Consider the following 17,810-nt stretch of genomic DNA (forward strand, 5'->3'; position numbering starts at 1 on the left):
TGGATCCTTGATTTGTTTTCACTTTGAGGAAATGAGCCACTAAAAAATATACGGTACAAAAATTATGCAAATACTCTGTGCTGTATTTAGCCATCTTATGTAATAAAAATTTATCAAAATTTGAATTCTAAGCTAGAGTAAAAACTCCCAAGTCATTTTGAAATGGAAGTACTTATTTCCACTTCAGCTTCAAAAAAATATTTGTTGAGTTCATGAGTATCACAATTTTTAAAGCAGGAATGTAAATTGAGTTGTAAGTAATGATTAACATAATTATTATAAATAAGTTTAAAGAAGAATACAAATATGTTTTCCATAAATTTTGAAAGCTATGATTTTAAAACTTTTTAACATATAATTTATTTGAAAAAGAAAGTTGCCTTGCATAGTTGCATAGTTGCTTTCAATCTCATCGCCTCAAAATGCTTTATTAATCACAAATATAAAAGAATAGTAGGATGTTTGATGAAATCTGCATATAAAGGGGGTAGACCATTAGGCTCTATGTTCCAATTCGAAAATTTTATAACCTAATTATTGATGTGTCTTAATTTTGACTCAACTTATTTCTTATACCTACAGGAGCTACTGCATATTTAATAACTGACTCCTAACACAGAATGATAATTGAAAAAAATCTAATGTTTCATTGCTTATAAACTGTGAACACTTGAAATAAAACTTTGTTTCATTCTCTCTCTCTCCTCTCTCTCTGTCTCCCTCAGGTCAAGTTTTAGCTCAGGCAAGTGGCAATGGTGTTATCCATTTGCTAGATCTTAAATCTGGGGAGATTCACAAATTGATGGGCCACGAAAACGAAGCACACACGGTTGTGTTTTCTCACGACGGGGAGACTCTGTTTTCTGGAGGCTCTGACGGCACAGTTCGAACGTGGTCTTGACCCTCAGCACATCCCGCTGCAGAGGGCATTCCCTTTAAGGCTTGAAAATGCCTCCTGTAGTCCCAAACCAGTAAATAACTGGTTAAATGTGCCAGCAGGTAACATTTACAGTCTGCTTTAAAACATGCTTTGGACATATATTTTAGTGCTCATACTGTTACTAATAAAAAAATAACTTTATGCTCACCCATTTGTGTCAGGGTCCTTTTTCTCTCTCATTTTGATAAGAATTTAGAGACACGGCATCTTTGCTAGGGGTTTTGAAAGAAACAGCTTTACAATGACGCCTAATGACAGACTAGATGAATTACAGGAGACTGATTCTTAATGTTAGAGAACAAACTGCAGGAAAACCTGGCTACTTTAAAAAAAAAAAATCAGATCCAAGCTGCAGGAAGACCTGAAGTTTAATCATGCAGCACCAGGGAAGTCTTTCTGCCACCAAAGGGTCAAACAGAATCGACGAGCATACGTTTTCACAGATTGTTTGACAATGATTATGCTTTATCTATTAATAATAATTGGGGACTGCAGATGGCTTAAATCTAAATGCAAGCCTCTTCCGGAACTTTCATCTCTGCAGCCCATCCAAGAACGCGTTAGGTAAAATTACAATTTTTTAGAAAAAAAATTTAATTGTAATTTCGATGCAAATAAGTTTCTCGCACGTAGAATGTCTTTACCCCTCCTAATGCACGCATCCGCTGTATAAAGTGCGACTGCTTTGGAGAGCACTCTAGCCTCGTCTAAAGCAGCTCTGGGATTTCGACAGAGCTGGGCTCAGAAGCCAGTTGTTGGCGCTGTCCGTGGTGCTGAGGAATTCCCGGCTGCCGGCAGAATGAGCTCCAAATCAGCAATCTGCGAACTGCTCTTACTGATGCAGAAACCCAGCTAAAGTTGCTCCTTTCCTTCACATCCACAGTTAGTATTTTCCGGTGTGTAAGAGGGGATTCAAGCAACATACTGTGGACGATGGTGATGGTATTGCCAGCGGAGTGGGCTTTAAGCTACAGCATGCTGTTGCTGTTTGTGATCCTCAGAGCCTAGCCAAATCACCTCTACTGCCGTAGCAAACACTGTGTAAGTGAACTCATGTGTGGAGGAGGCGTAATCAGCCGGGATATTTCATAGAAGGATCTAAGAAAATGCTAAAAATAAGTTCAACATGATTCTGCTACTGGGGTCTGGATTTCTACAGGACCAGCATTGCTTCTTGCTTTGAATTCTGAAGACAGGTCCAAGCAAATTTCTTATGTGTGTCTGCTGTGTTTCTTTCTGGAAGGGCGGGAGACTGCTTCTTTACTGTGTTTTGAAATGGGAGGTAGAGAGAATGGATTGCCTTTAATTCATGCCTAAAAATGTATTCTTTGGGTAATTAAAGAGGAACTGCTTTCTTAAAACATACCTGACCTTTTAGTTCATTTTGGGCTGTGACCCCTACCACCACCATTAACCTCCAGAGTGATTAGGTAAGTGTATCTTACGACATGAATTATGTTTGTTTTCTCAAAGAAATAGATGCAGTCATTTTAAATCATATGTAGCAATATGGGGAGGGGGGAAAGTTAAGCTGGGAAGTGAACCTCAGTTTAGCAGTGTTTGCTTTCTTTTTAAAAATCTTCAGATAAACATTACATTTGATTTATCCCATGTTTCTTCTCTTAAATAAATAGTATCTTAAATTGTACTAGGGCAGCTCAATTATGAAGGCTTTTTAAAAAATAGCCTAAGAACTTTGTTATATTGAAAATAAAATCTTGTTTTTTACCATGCAGATTTTAAGATATATTTCATATAATAAAACATATTTAATGTTTATATAAAGTAGATATTACATTCCTATTTTTACCTCTAAGTTTACATTTACCATAACCTAACACATTAATGCCTACCTGTGGCTTACAAAGAGATCATTTTCTATGTCCCTTTGAAGCAGAATCATATGTGTATTTTATATGGCTTATCTTGCATGTATTGACAGATATTGCTGGAATATTATAAGGAAGCATAGTAGCTTTCTTTCCTCCAAGATAAACTTTCTAAATATGTGATGTATAAATGCTTGCTTTAATTAGTAAATTATATTTATGCTTTTTCAGAAGCTTCTGTTATGTTTGTTATCTCTGTAGTAATTTGAAAGAAAAAAATGCTTTGTCAAAGGGAGCTTCCAGATTCTCAAGTAGAATTATAGGTTTGCATTTTCTTGTTCTGTCATGACTCATTATTTTTGACATATTTTATAAGAAATCATCGGATTTATTACCTACCCAAAGGGAATTCTAACATCAGAGGATATCAGAGGAATTCTAATATCAGCTTTCTCCGGAAAGAGGGCATACTACCTTCCATTTTACTATTACTAGAACTTGTATATCTGCCTTAAAATGCAAATATAATAGTTTATGAAGTTTCCTAATGTCATCTTTATCTTATTTTATCATCTGTATATGTTAGACTGAAAAGAGATGGTTTATCATTGCTCTTAATATAATCTGAAAATAAACCAATGTATAACATTTACAACTGGCCTGAAAATGTCCTGTATACCATCTTAGTGTTATTGGCATGAAGCCAATAGTATTTAAATAAACAAATGAGCTATTTGACAATACTTTTTCTTATTTATTACTCCCTAAAGTCACAGTTTCCCCAGAGCCTCTGTGTGTTAGTTATTCTAAATATTTAAATAAGAGCCCACTCCCGACACTTCACATCAAGCACCAATACTAAGTGGAGTTTACAAGAGTCAGTGTCACAAAATTGATAAGGCATATTTTCTATGAATGGTTAACACTTAATTACGGTTTTAAGCAACTTCCATAAAGAATTTTATGCTGGCATCTTTGTGCAGATTGTGTACATGTAAATATTTTTGACATTTCAAGAGTTATGTTTTCAAGATCTCATAAATTGCATTTATATTATATTGAAATATTTAATTTAAATAATATGACATATATACTAGATTCAAGTTACTGTGAAATAAATTTATAGATAGATCTTTCCTGCCCACTAAGAGCTTCCTTCCTATGTAAAATAATGTGGACAATAATTCAAATAAATTTGTTTTTAACAAATTCTTTTAAGCACATGGAACTCTCTTGTATTATTTCAAATTTTCTTTCTCTTAATCACTATGGAATAGTTATGTTGTTTTGTTATCAACTATATTTCAAAAATCCAGTCTCATGTTCACTTAAACAGGTAACTGACATTGACACCATTGTTGTTCTTTAATTATGGGCATAAATAAGTAGGAAATCCTTTATAGTAGCTCCTTCCTAAATATAATTTATATTCAACTGTTGGTTTATTCCCTTTCCTTTAGAATTAGATTTTTTTCTCACCAATCTTTTGAGCTGACACAGACAATTATAACATATGTTCCATCACTGACTAGTCCACTTTAAAGAATAATAGAAAATGTGAGTTCAAATATTCTTGAGCTATTTGTAAGTTACTCCTTGTGATCACCTTTTCGGGCTCAGTAAAACCATTTCTTTGAAATTTAGACAAAGCTAGACCTTTGAAATTCAGAAGGAAAATTCAAGCTGAAGGTTCCTATATAAAATAATCCAAAAGGACAAATTTTAATGCATATATTGCCAAGTATCAACTCTCCAAACCTTACAATAAGGCATAAATCGTTGCATGAACTTAGTCTATTTGAGGACTTAGTATCTTCAAATTGATCCCAGTTTAAAAGCATGGGCTTAAATGAATCTATCTTCACTTTATATATGTCAAATTATTCTTTTTAAATATTTATTTTCAGCCTACCCCTCTTGTATTCCCATGGAAGGAGCTGAGTATATTTAATATTAGGAGCACATCCAGAAGTCTTTGAAGAGGGGGATGGCTCTTCATATTCATGAAGCTTGCATACTTCTGTTGGTCATCCCTGGATTGGTCACCTCTGCTGCTATCAGTCATGAAGACTATCCTGCTGATGAAGGTGACCAGATCTCCAGTAATGACAATCTGATCTTTGATGACTATCGAGGGAAAGGGTGTGTCGATGACAGCGGCTTTGTATACAAGTTGGGAGAACGATTTTTCCCTGGGCATTCCAACTGTCCATGTGTCTGTGCTCTAGATGGACCTGTTTGCGACCAACCAGAATGCCCTAAAATTCACCCAAAGTGTACCAAAGTGGAACACAATGGATGCTGTCCTGAGTGCAAAGAAGTAAAAAACTTCTGTGAATATCACGGGAAAAATTACAAAATCTTGGAGGAATTTAAGGTATGCGTTACCCTCCATATTTATTGAATATCAACTTTTCATACCACGTGCTTAGTACATTGCTACATTAAAGTCAGAGTTGGAAAAATGTACTTTTAAATTTCCCTTTAAATTACACAATTTGATTCTAATTACCATAAGGAGCACCATGGTCAACAAACGGCCAATTGGTTTGTTGATCATATTTGTTAAGTTGCACAATAACCTTTATTTTTTTTCCCAGAAGTATTTGGGGCATACCTAACACCTTTATTTTTGCCCTTAAACATTTCTTCTCTGTTATTACAAAATAGGTTTTCTGACGGGAACAATTTTGTGTATAGTGTATGTGTCTCCTAAATTAATTTTTTTAATTGTGTCAGTTTTGTGTGTTGCTTATTAGCCTGTATTTGAAGTCATTTAACAATATAGTCTAGAATTATTTGTTTATTGTGTGGAAAAGCTACAGAGATACACTTCTTAGCTGTGGTCCTCATATTAAGAAAATGCACTGGGCCTACTTGTTGTCAAGCAAGATCCCCATTCTGTTCTCTGCTCGCTGGATTTTTTGCTTACAGGATTCCACAGAGAACTGAATTTTTATCACAATCCATGTAAAGAGTAGTAAAAAAGACTGTAATTTTTTTCAGCCTACATGGTATTTTTTAGTTTTTCTTTTATGCTTGCGTCATATTTTCAAAGTAGCTTAGAGTTCATTTTTATCCCCTATTGAACTTTCTTTTCCCCAATGGCTAGTTTTAATTGGGATATCCTACAAGCCTGATATGAACCCTGAGGTATGAATACATGAAAAATGTCCACCTTAAATGTAATGGCAGTTTGTGCCTGGAGTGTCTGTCATACTGAGGGTTTATATAAAATGTTCCCATTTCATCTAACCAAGTTCTGTGACGAGGTGCTCAGAACCTTAGAGGTTAAATTAGAGATAGCTAGTTTTCAGTGTGGGTGTTTATGTATGAGAGAAGACATTTCCATTATTAGCACTGACCCAACTTCTCTCACCACAAGAGTCAAATGGTGCCAGAAATCAGTATGTAGAAAAAAGGTCTCAACTGATCATCATTAGCGTAATCTGTGTATTCATAGTTAATTGTATTTAGTTCATTATTAACCTGGAATGAACCAGGTTATGGGTTCAAGCCAGTTCTGATTTACCCAAGAATACCCAGTCATTGAAACTAGATTCCTTAGGACAAAAGGGAAATTTTAATTATGACATTCAACTTCCTTAGACATGTTATTCTTGACTTTTGTCTTTTGTGTATTATTTTATTGCACAAAATTAAGAAGTAAAAGCATAAGAGTATAGTATCATTGTTGACACCAAATAATAGTTGAGAGTAGAGTACATTTATTAATGGTTTTATGATCTCTAAAATATTGTATATATTTTGACATTACCTATTTTTAATTTCATCTTAATGGAAGTAAGTAGAAGTACTCAACACACTTGATGCTAGCAGTCATACCACCCTTTTCTAACATGCATTTGTATCTAGAGTAGAATACAGAAAGGTATTGTAGGAACAGCATTTCATAACTAGAACAAATAAAAACATAAGTTTCTGAGATTTATATAATTTGGTAATCTGTATTTAATAAAGAAAAAAGATTGTCTAATTAACTCACTATTGAAAATGCTATAGTTTTCCCTCTTTATTAGATTTCACTACAAAGGTAATAACTATGTTGCCATGTCAAACAGTATAGAGGTATTTAAAGAAAAAGTTAATAATTTCTGTACCCCTTCTAGTTATAACCCTACTGTAATCTAATTAATCCCTACTACTTCTTTCCTAATGTATGATCCATTAATATGCACAGCTTTTTCACCTGGCTTTTTGTGTCATAAAATTTTTGATGCGATTTTTAAAATAATAGGTATCAGTTTTTTTAACAAGAATTTACAGTCATAAAGAGTTTTAGAGACTATATAGGGCAAATGTGTCAGAATGAGAAACTGAGACCACAAAAGTATAAATTACTTATCCAAAATTGTCAAGTTATTTACCTTAATTCTAAATGCTGCCATTCTAACAATACTATATGATCTCTCAAAGCAGTTTGTCACTAAGGTCAGAGAGACCTGGATTCGAATCCCAAATTCATCACTTGGATATAAATTTTTGAATGGAGTTCTTAAACTTTTTGATCCACAGTGGTATTGACTATAAAGTAGCCATTGTAATAATCACTTCCCTTAGGAGGAGAGGTTGGAAATTCTTAATAACATATAATTTCTCTGAAGTCACTAACCTTGTGATGACAGGTACACAATAGATATTAAATAAATGATTGCCCCCTCCTTCTTAACTCTAATATCCAGGGATTTACTCTAAATTCTAAATTCCTCTATGGCTTTGCCTACATTTTATAATGAAAGTTCAACTTTAAAAGACTTTCAAATGAAGAATTATCATACCTTTTTAAAATGCTCTACTTATCCATGTGAACCATATAAACTAACCTAAGTAAATATTAGCCATAATCTGTCATCTTGATTCTCTTCCAACTCAGCTTGCAAGGAATAAGTCATTAATTATTAAAGATACATAAAACTTTCATGTAATAATGTTGATATGTTAATTAGGGAGGTTGTATTATGAGATATTCTTTACATATAATATATTCATCCAACAAGCATTTATCAGACTGTTCAGTAGATAAGATACTATAGACGTACTTACAACTGAAAGTAGGATATCTAGAAACCAAAATCTCTGCTCACAAGAAAGACATGATCAATGTGAAGAGAGAAGGGGGAAAAAGCAGGTAAAAGTTAAGTACATGATTATGAAATCCCAATGTAACTCCTAAGAGATTGTGATGGCAGAAGCTTATCAACATAGCATGAGGCTTGGTTAAGCAAGAGATTTGTCTTCAGGATGCTAACCCTGTACATCTTGTAGGGTTGCCTGTTCTTCAAGAAGTACTTGAAATTGATCTGGGAAGATTGAAATTCCAAAGAGGAAACTGCCGGAGCAAAATCAGAGATTGGGATGAATACAATCTGCAAAGAGGAGGGAGATGGGTATAATTGGAAGCTAGATATGACTAAAATGCCATCCTAGTCAGAGGCAAAGTCAGATACGTGTTGGTGGACAGTGGATGGAAGGTCTTTGAATACTGGACCAAAATATTTAGATTCATCTGAAGCATAATAGGAAATAAGATGCAGATTGTTCTGTACATAGATGACCTAGTTAAACATAAATAAAAAGGAATGTCCTATATCCAAGCACAGGATTGAATAGAAGTAAAGAGAAATTAATAGTGGAGGAAGGAAGTCTGCTGCAGAAAAACAGAGAATGAGGTGCACAAGGACAAAGACATTCAGGACAGTTTTCAGGGTAAAATCTAATTTCCCTACTGTAGCCTAGATTCTACTCATCAGCCTCTCCAAATCCCTCAAACTCTTGGTGGCTTTTCTTCCCTGTATGTTTGCACTGCTATTCCACAGTATGGAACACTTTTTCAACATTGCTCCCTGTTTAAATCCTACTGGACCACTTCAAGGCTCCATTTAAATCTCACCTCAACTGGAAACCCCTCTCTGTCTGTCCTACCTCGTATTTCCCACACTGAATCACTCCTTCCATATGTTCCCACGGCCTGCTATACACACCATCACTACAAGAACAGTAACTGTTGTCTGATACTGTGAAGAGCTTTATGTATATTATAACACATTTTATTTTACAATAACACTGTGAGAATTATACTTTTATTAGCACTGTTTTATAGATAAGAAAACCAAAGCAGCAGAGTGAAAGTAACTTGTCCAAGACCATACAGCTGGAAAAAGGAAAAAGTAGGACTCCAAGCCAGGCAGCTTGGCTGCAGAATCTAAGCTCCTCACCACTTCTAATGATCTATCCCACAGCAATAATGTAATACCTCACACTGCAATAATATTAAATCATGTAAAATATAATATGAAATAATATCATATGAAACCACTCGTCTCTTCCATTAGTCATTGAACCCTTTGAGGCTAGCGACACTGTTTTCTTTTTTCTTTTCCCCTCTATTCCCAACACCGTATGAGCTACGTAACAGTCATTTAACACCTTTTTTGATGAATAGCATACCAGGTCAAACTGTAATCAAACTTATAGGATAAAGAAGTTAGAATTTCTTTAGAATGATTTGGTTTCTATTTATGTGTTATCTCTTCATTTTAATTAAAGAAGCACTGAAAGTTGAGATGAAAAATGCTCTTTGGGCAGTTAAAATGGCACACATTGTTCTCTTATGATAAGAGTACCTATTTTCGTCCTGCCTTTACTTTCTTCCTGTCTCAACCCCTTCCTAACCAAGGGTTGTCTTGGATTCTGTCTCCATCCCAGCATCGCAATGACTACCCAGTGTTTTAGCTGTACTGGTGTCACTCTATGCAGTTGCAAATCATAGGTCACACTTCAATATTTTCTGATCACCAAATTCAAATGTAAATTGATCCACGTGTCACCTGACAGGAAAACTGATGTCATTTATAAAGGTTGTGGGATTTTGTGGGGTTTTTATTTCATTTACTGATGCAAGTTTTGAAAATGAATTTCTCTCTATTCTTTTTGAAAACTCTAAATTCTCCAAGGTTCTGGTAATATTGTATTAAGATAAAGGTCACTGTATAGTAGGTTCTCTCATCTTTCTTTTATGTGCACCCAGGCAATATGACACTGGAACCTACTTTATGAGAAATAAAACACATAAATAATAAATTATAATAGCAGTTCCTACCAGAAAGTTTATTGGAAATGTAGGCTTAACTATCTTATGCTGAGTTTCTCAAAGGAAGAAATAATTTATTTTGCTTAGTATTTTTATAACTCTGATTCTGCTAGAATTAGCCTTTTTGACTATTTCCTTATACTTTAGAACTTGTACTGATTTAGTTGTAGGTCATACACTGAAGGTTATACTACATGTAGCAGAAAGAAATCTTTCAGCTTTTGCATAGCTTGTTTTATTTTAAAGTGATTTTCTGCAGTCAATTCCCAGTGTCCCTAATTCAGGATTTGGATTTGCCCAAGATCAGCTCTTCCCTGCTGACACTGACCTTTGTGTTTTTCCCACTATGGGCCAAAGACAGTGGACCAGGTCTCTGAATTGTATATTTGAAAAGTGCGGTGTGAATATTTTTTCAATTCGAACATCTTGTGAGTTTGTTGTTGCTTTTACAAAAATGAGCATGTTTTCATGATGCCAAGTTTTTGCCCTGAATTTTATACTTAATATTTAAATCTCAAGAGAATAAAAGGGGACCCGCCTGGCCAACATGGTGAAACCCTGCCTCTACTAAAAATACAAAAATTAGCCAGGCGTGGTAGCAGGCACCTGTAGTCCCAGCTACTCGGGAGGCTGAGGCAGGAGAATCGCTTGAACCCAGGAGGCAGAGGCTGCAGCGAGCAGAGATTGAGCCACTGCACTCCAGCCTGGGCAACAGAAGAAGACTCCGTTTCAAAAAAAAAAAAAGAAAAAAAATTAAGCAGTGGGATTATTTTGCCAAGTCATCACACTCATAAAAAATGTTGATGCCAATTTGGATTTAGAATTGATTTGCCCTTTAATGGGTAAATTTCAACCTTCTTATTAATAGGTGCCACATTATTAATGTCCAATATTGTAAAATTAAATCTGTAAAAATGTTTGAGTGGGAAGAATTTTGGAATTCAGGTTTGGGAGAGTCGTTTGATGTCTAGTTGTTTTTTTCAATATGGAGAAGAAAATGGAAGGCAACATGTTCTAGGAGCTGAGGACCAGATTTATGAAAGAACAAGGAAAACCAGAGGGTGTAGAGATATCTCAGTTGAGGGGACTAACAGGTAGGAACACTTTGCACAGCACAACTCACTGCCCCTTGCCTACTTACCCACCTGCCATTGCACAAGTGTCTATGAAAAGCACAGGAACCAAGTCAGATGTTTATACAAGGCAAAGGAGTACAAAAAGCATATATTTGAAGTATGAAGCCTGTATTTATTTTAATAACAGAGAAATCTGTGGATTATGAGAATATAGGTGCAGTTTTTAAAGAATTTTATACAAAAGAGGGTTTCCATTTCTCAACAAATGGGTAGTGGAGTCACCAGGGGCATTTTTAAGTTACTATCCCAAGAAAGAACTAGAAAGCATCATGATTTTATGAGGCAAAGATAATTGGGGATCTTTGTAGAGAGGTTGAGAAGATTAATTCCATAATTATTGGCTCTGCAAAATGCAGTTTCTGTTTTGCAGAGCATGTTGTGGCTTTTAACATTAAAATGGCTTTGAGTGAGTTAAAAGGAATGCCTTCCCCTTTCAAGTTGCTACAAAATAACAGTGATTGAGACCTTACTGTTGCTTGTCTGAGGCTCAGCCTCAGCATGCAGAATGAGTGGGTTCAAAGTGGATATTCTCAATGGGGGATTCCCATCTTCGTAAGTAACTGGGGAACCTTTACATAATTTTTATACTCTCTCAGTAATTTCATTTCAGAGATTAGAAGTCAATTTTATTAAAAAATTTATAATGTTCATTGCACACTTTTTGCACTCACAAAAGTACACTAAAAGTTTTTTGCACTCACAGAAGTACATGAAAGCTAGGAAAAAAATCTACTTTAAAATAATTTATTTTCTTAAAAAATTGCGTTGATAATTGAGTGTTATCCTTTTCATATTAAGTACTTTCTAAAATAGAGTAGAATTATAAGAATAAATGGCTTCCAAATTAATTCCCAAAGGAGTGAAATAGCTCATTTACAGTCGGAATTACAGTCTCCTACTTTACATTTTAAGAGAATTGGTGGTCAGCTAGCCCTTTTGTTAGTTATATATAGGAGTAGTTTTTCATACTCACTTACCAATATTTATTGCTGTCCTTCATATTGGAAGATGCCACTGTTAATGGTGATAACTGTGTGACAAGCATGACTACCGAGATTTGTGACTGGGCTTCTGTGCTGTGTGCACATTGGGAGATCGGCGTTGATTTGCAGCCACATCTGAGATTTGCGGAGCTTGTCACTCTTAGTGACTACCCCAGACTTGAGGTCAGTCATCAGTAGTTTACAGACATGATTGCCCATTCCTTACTGACTCACCCATATTGAGAGAAGATGAAGCTGAAAAAAAGAATGACCTGGTAGTCTCCCTTCCAGATTTTAACTCCCACTGTACAAGGTTTTGGATACGTTAAAAAAATTGCCTACTTTTAATTGTTTTTCCTCACCAAAAGACAGAATTGGTTAATCGGGTGATATTAACAAGCATATTTTTTTTCTATTTCCTACATCTTATTTCATAACACAAACCTACATATCTTTGGCAAATTTTGCAGATTAATTTATAATCTATATAATCTAGATTTTAATTACTCCATACATGCATCAATTTGTGTGTGTGTCTGTGTGTGTGTTAAACTGGAAGGAGCAAGAGTGTTCTTACTTTAAGAAAATCCTGTTTTAAGATTAAATCTTTTGTTCCTACTTCTTAATCGCCATGAACATATTTTCACTTTGTTTTGTTATCCTGCATCTTGATTTATACATCAGGCAGTGTGTTTTATGAAGGACAGCACAAGAAAAACCTATCGGTGTATTTCTTAGTTGTCTTTTAGGGAAGCGTTTGAAACAAAGAACTAAGAGGAGAGTTGAAGTGATCAATGTCTTTGCTTTCTCAAACAACAGGCATTATTAATTGGGAACTGGCTTATTTTAGAGTCTGTACTTTGGGTTTTATCATCACTACTGATTAGCATCAGTAATTTCAGTCTAACACACTTCCATTGTTGATTTCCTTGCCTCTAGCCTGCTGTAGAGCATATCACAATAAAGCCATCTTTGCAAAGGTTTAATGACATCATGGAAAGAGTGAATAAAGTACTAAAGTGACAAGAAAGATCATTCAGCTCCTGAAAAAGTTTTCAGATGACATTATTCTATGGCTGTATAAAGTTGTCTACAGGGTATAAACTTGCACTGAACACAACTCTTAATTTTCCCATTATGTCACATAACCATGAACAAAACTCAATATATGTTTATTCTATCTATAGATTTGATACAATAATGAGACCATATATGTCTTATGAAGAATAGTATTGAAGATTTGAAGATTATAATATTACATATCAATTTATAACAATTACCAAAGCTCAAAAGTTTTTTTTTAATTAAACATTATTGGGTTGGGATTTTGAAATAATTTTTGTTTTAGTATTTACCTTTCACTACGATTGTTACGTCTTGGTTTGGGATTTTATTTCTAGTATCTGCATTCATATAAATTTTTCTGTTTGTAAAAAGGAAGGCATTATGGTTTCTTTTTTATAGTCTAGTTCCTTTCTAGTTTTGAGCGCTGACCATAGAATTTTAGATCTAAAACAGAACTTTGAAATTATTTTATCTAACTCCCATATTTTAGAGGTGATAAGAGAAAGACTAACAGAAACTTACTGATAACAAACTTCCATTGTGCCAAATATTGGCACAGCTCATTATTTGCAAAAGCAGTATTAATATGTCACTTTCCTGTGATCTTTTTTCTGTATTTTACTACCTTCAGGTTCAACAGAAAAATACCAGCTCATTTGCATCTTCTTTTCCAATAAATATGTTGGATTCAATGATTTATCTCAGCCAATTGTCTATAGAAATGTGATATCAGGACCTATCACCATGACAACACAGAGTTACAAGTAGACAAGAACAATAAAATATTGGCACATCAGAAACCAGTCTTTGATACAGATTGGGTACAATTTGTGAAACTAGCCTAAGTTTCCAAAGGCTGTAATAAAAATGGGACCCATTGTCTAAAACAGAAAAATTATGTAATTAAACCAAACAATATAGGCCAAAATAAAATTAAAATATATTACATCAAACATTACCTATTTTCACTGAGACTACTTTATACTTGGATGTAACAAAGGAGCAAAATTAGCTGTGCTTACTCATGTATTTTGATGGTTTTAGAAAATGAGGACCCAATTTTTTTTTCACTTAGCAAATTCTCACCTCTCACTAGATGGCAGGAATGGAATATGCAAAATGGATGGTATATGCAAAAATCTCTAATTCTGTGGCATTAGAACAACGACAACAACAAAAATCTCTAAACTGGCTGATGATCAATATCACCTAAGGAAGGAATGTTGCAAAACTTCAGATTCCTTGACCTTTCCATCTTAAATTCCGATTTACATCATTTAAATCTATGTTATTCTAAAGTTTCTCAGATTATTATAATTCTCAGTAGGGTTTGGGAATCACTGCTATAATCCAGCCTTTTCTAGACTGTTTTCTAAGGAATACTAGCATCCTGTGTGATTCTTCCTAAGGATTTCAGTTATTTTTCATGGTCAAATAAATTTGAGAAATGATGCATCCTTTAACCTCTCTTGGAAACGCGCAGTACACGTTAGTATACTAAGACTACTTGAGCATATTGGAAGGTAGGTTTGTTTGAAAGTTAGTATGTATAGTTCAACAGCTGAGAGTTCAAAAGGGTGGTGAAAATTGGATTTTAAAGCAGGCCCTACCACTTACCAGCCAACTGACCTAGGCACACATTACTTCACCTCTTTATGTCTCCATGTATACATCTATAAAAGAGAGGTAATAGTAGACAGCACTTGGCATACACCACGTGATTTATAAAAGCTACCTGACATTTTTACTACTATTACTATTAATACTAAACTGTATTTAATCCAGAGTTTCACAAATTTATGTGACAGTAGAACACTTTTTTTCTCAGAACATTTATTAACATCTTAAAGTTCACAAAAGTTCAATGAAACACAGTTTAAGAAATATTTTGCTAATGATTCACGATAGGCTAATTCCTTTGAATTTTATGAGCAGTTAATGATGAAAATCTATTTTTTCTCAGCTTATCTTTTAATATTTTGTTCTTTTTAAAGTTCCCAAAATCGTATTTAATGTGATTATTTATGGAAATTTATGTTACAAAAAGCAATTTAGTTGAAAAATGACTTTTAAAAAAACAGTGGCAATATCAACTACAAGTAGTGGATTCTCTAAGACAAGGGTCAATACACTATGCTCCATGAGCCAGATCCAGTTCACAATCCATTTTATTAATAAAGCTTTATTAAAACACAGCCATGCTCATTCACTTACATGTTGTCTATGGTTGCTTTTAGAATATTCCAGGCACTGTATGACCCACAAAATGTAAAATATTTACTATTTGGCCTTCTGTAGAAAAGGTTTGCTGATCCTTGCCTAATCTGGAATCAGATATTCTTCCCTTTCTACTTCTCTCAAATTGTGCTGTCACCAAATCCTTCTAACTTGCACTCTTGAAGGTTACAGCCATTTGGGTACTGCTGGATATCAGTTTTCTTTCATCAGTGCATGGTCTCAGGGATCTCTTTTCACACAAGTAAATTTCAAAAAGCCTGTAGATCTGTCTATTTTAAACGTATACATACTTAACAGCAGGCATGTTAAATCCTATTTCTCTGCATTCCTGACTCAGAAGAGTACAGCTTTGCTCTTTGCACTGATGTATTATAACTTAATAATTTTCCATTTACTGAAAATTCTCAAACAGATAAAGATTAATTTTTTATCTTTTTATATCCTATGCGTTCTCTTTTGATAAGTCAAAAAGTTATCTTTAATATAATAGATACATTTAGGATTATATTAAGTGAAAACATGTATACATTATTTCTGCTTACTTAGGTACTCAGTCCATTATTGAGTTGTTAAAATCAGCTTACATACACAATCCACAGTTTGATCCCATTAAATAAATATCCCTTTCATATAGAGAAGTGGTAGATCTTGTGAGCTGTACCAAAATATAGAAGGCAGAAATCTGACCCTCAAGGTGCTCCTAAGTCTATCTAAAGGAATAATACAGGTACCACTGATGAGAAGTGGCTTATGATGACTGCTCTAGGAACTCAGATGAAGAAAGAATTCAGACCGGGTGTGGTGGCTCACCCCCATAAAACCAGCACTTTGGGAGGCTGAGGCAGGCAGATCACCTGAGGTCAGGAGTTCAAGACCAGCCTGGCCAACATGGTGAAACCCCATCTCTACTAAAAATACAAAGATTAGCCTGGCATGATGGTGGGTGCCTGTAGTCCCAGCTACTTGGGAGGCTGAGGCAGGAGGATCGCTTGAACCCAGGAGGCGGAAGTTTCAGTGAGCCAAGTTCCGGCCATTGCACTCTCCAGCCTGGGTGACAGAGCCAAACTTTGACTCAAAAAAAAAAAAAAACACAAAAAAAAGTAATTCAGTCTGAAGAACTAAAGGAAGATATGCTAACAGTGGGGGGTTTCAATGCATTAAAAGCAGTTGAGACAAAATTGGAAAGTTTGCAAACATAAAGCCAAAGCTTATTCAGAGAAACGGTGTCAAGCCGAGTGACAAGAGCATAGGGTATAGAGAGTTAGAGAGAAATAAGAGTGAGGTGGGAGCATGGGACCAGTTCACAGCATGAATGCTAGGCTAAGGAGCTTGGGTCAAAGTCTGAACTGAGTAGACAGACACCAAAGGGCTTAGATCAAAGAAGCAACAAAACTAGATTTGTGCCTAAAACAAATACCAATAATAGTTGGCAATTTCATTAAGTATCTTGCACATGCATTTCCTTATTAAATTATTGAATCCTAAAATATTTTCACTCCCATTTCACAAATGAGAAAACTGAGATTCAGAGAAATTTGTGCTTTTGTCTTTGTGATAAATGGAGATTATCAAACTTGACAAATCAAGAAAGGTCTTCTAACTCTAACTCTAGGGTTTTCTCTCTTATATCTTATCAGCTTTGATTAATTCACTATGAACATTATGCAAGTAATGTGGTAGAGATAGTGTAGTTTTCATTTTGGGTGTATATATTTTCTATATTGTTGAATGTGTTCAATTATAAGTCTATTTCATGTTTAGTCCCCTCTTTTTCACAGAAATGTGGCACATTGCTAACATGAGGAAAATTCTTTTCCTGCTCCAGATTTATAGGGCTTGATTGGTTTCATTTCAAAAAGCTCCCACCGTCAAAAGAAGTATGCTTCTAAGGCACATTCCTATCCATTTGAAAAACAAACTGCATTCTGAATGAAGTGAGGATTGGCCAGGATTATTTTTGCCAATTTAGAGATTAAAAACAAAATTCTAAATCAGTGAAATACATATTTTTAAAAAAGAAAATACAAAACTTGTTAATGATTCTTGCAGTCTTAGAAATGCAGACTCTCTAATATTTCACTTACTTTCACTGCATGTTAGCTTTATTGCTCTATCCTAAGTATGACAGAGAAAAAACCAAAATTGTTCAGTGTAACTTTAATTTCCCCCAACATTAAAAATAAAATCCTGCTAAAATTGCAAACCTTTGACTGCTGAGATGTAGGAAGCTTCATTAGAGACAAAAAGGAGAATCAGAGAATTTTTCTTTTGTTAATGAGACTCTAGGACATTCACATTGAAACTAAAAGATACTTAAATCAAGACTCCAAAAACTGTGAGCTAAAGTTACCCTGTTAAAAATCTGTTTTTGGCAAGAATCTGATTAAAGATTGACATTTCATCTCTGTAAATAAGAATCTAATTAACTATCTAAAAATAGTGTCCAATGCCATTCTCAATTGAACCACAATTTGAGTGCAAACATTGTTGTGTTTTAGAGATGTAACA

At 34.6% G+C, this 17,810-nt stretch overlaps 2 protein-coding genes across 6 annotated transcripts in view; both read left to right on the forward strand.

The window, feature by feature from the left end:
* The window catches only part of SPAG16 (sperm associated antigen 16), a 1,147,205-nt gene extending 1,146,118 nt beyond the window's left edge, over positions 1 to 1,087 (forward strand). For all 3 annotated transcript variants that reach the window (XM_004092023.2, XM_003254035.3, XM_003254036.3), the window contains one exon: positions 726 to 1,087. In XM_004092023.2, coding sequence (XP_004092071.1) covers positions 726 to 901 — 176 coding nt within the window. In that variant the 3' untranslated portion in view covers positions 902 to 1,087. The remainder of the gene's footprint in view (positions 1 to 725) is intronic.
* Positions 1,088 to 1,639: 552 nt separating this feature from the next.
* Positions 1,640 to 17,810, forward strand: part of VWC2L (von Willebrand factor C domain containing 2 like) — a 166,251-nt gene continuing 150,080 nt past the window's right edge. For all 3 annotated transcript variants that reach the window (XR_004027993.1, XM_003254037.4, XM_030803738.1), the window contains exons 1-2: positions 1,640 to 2,370; positions 4,677 to 5,146. Coding sequence is in view for 2 of the 3 variants with exons in the window: in XM_003254037.4 (XP_003254085.1) it covers positions 4,757 to 5,146 (390 nt within the window). In the remaining variant the exon portion in view is untranslated. The remainder of the gene's footprint in view (positions 2,371 to 4,676; positions 5,147 to 17,810) is intronic.

The sequence above is a fragment of the Nomascus leucogenys genome, chromosome 22a (assembly GCF_006542625.1).
Source record: "Nomascus leucogenys isolate Asia chromosome 22a, Asia_NLE_v1, whole genome shotgun sequence".
Taxonomy (NCBI): domain Eukaryota; kingdom Metazoa; phylum Chordata; class Mammalia; order Primates; family Hylobatidae; genus Nomascus; species Nomascus leucogenys.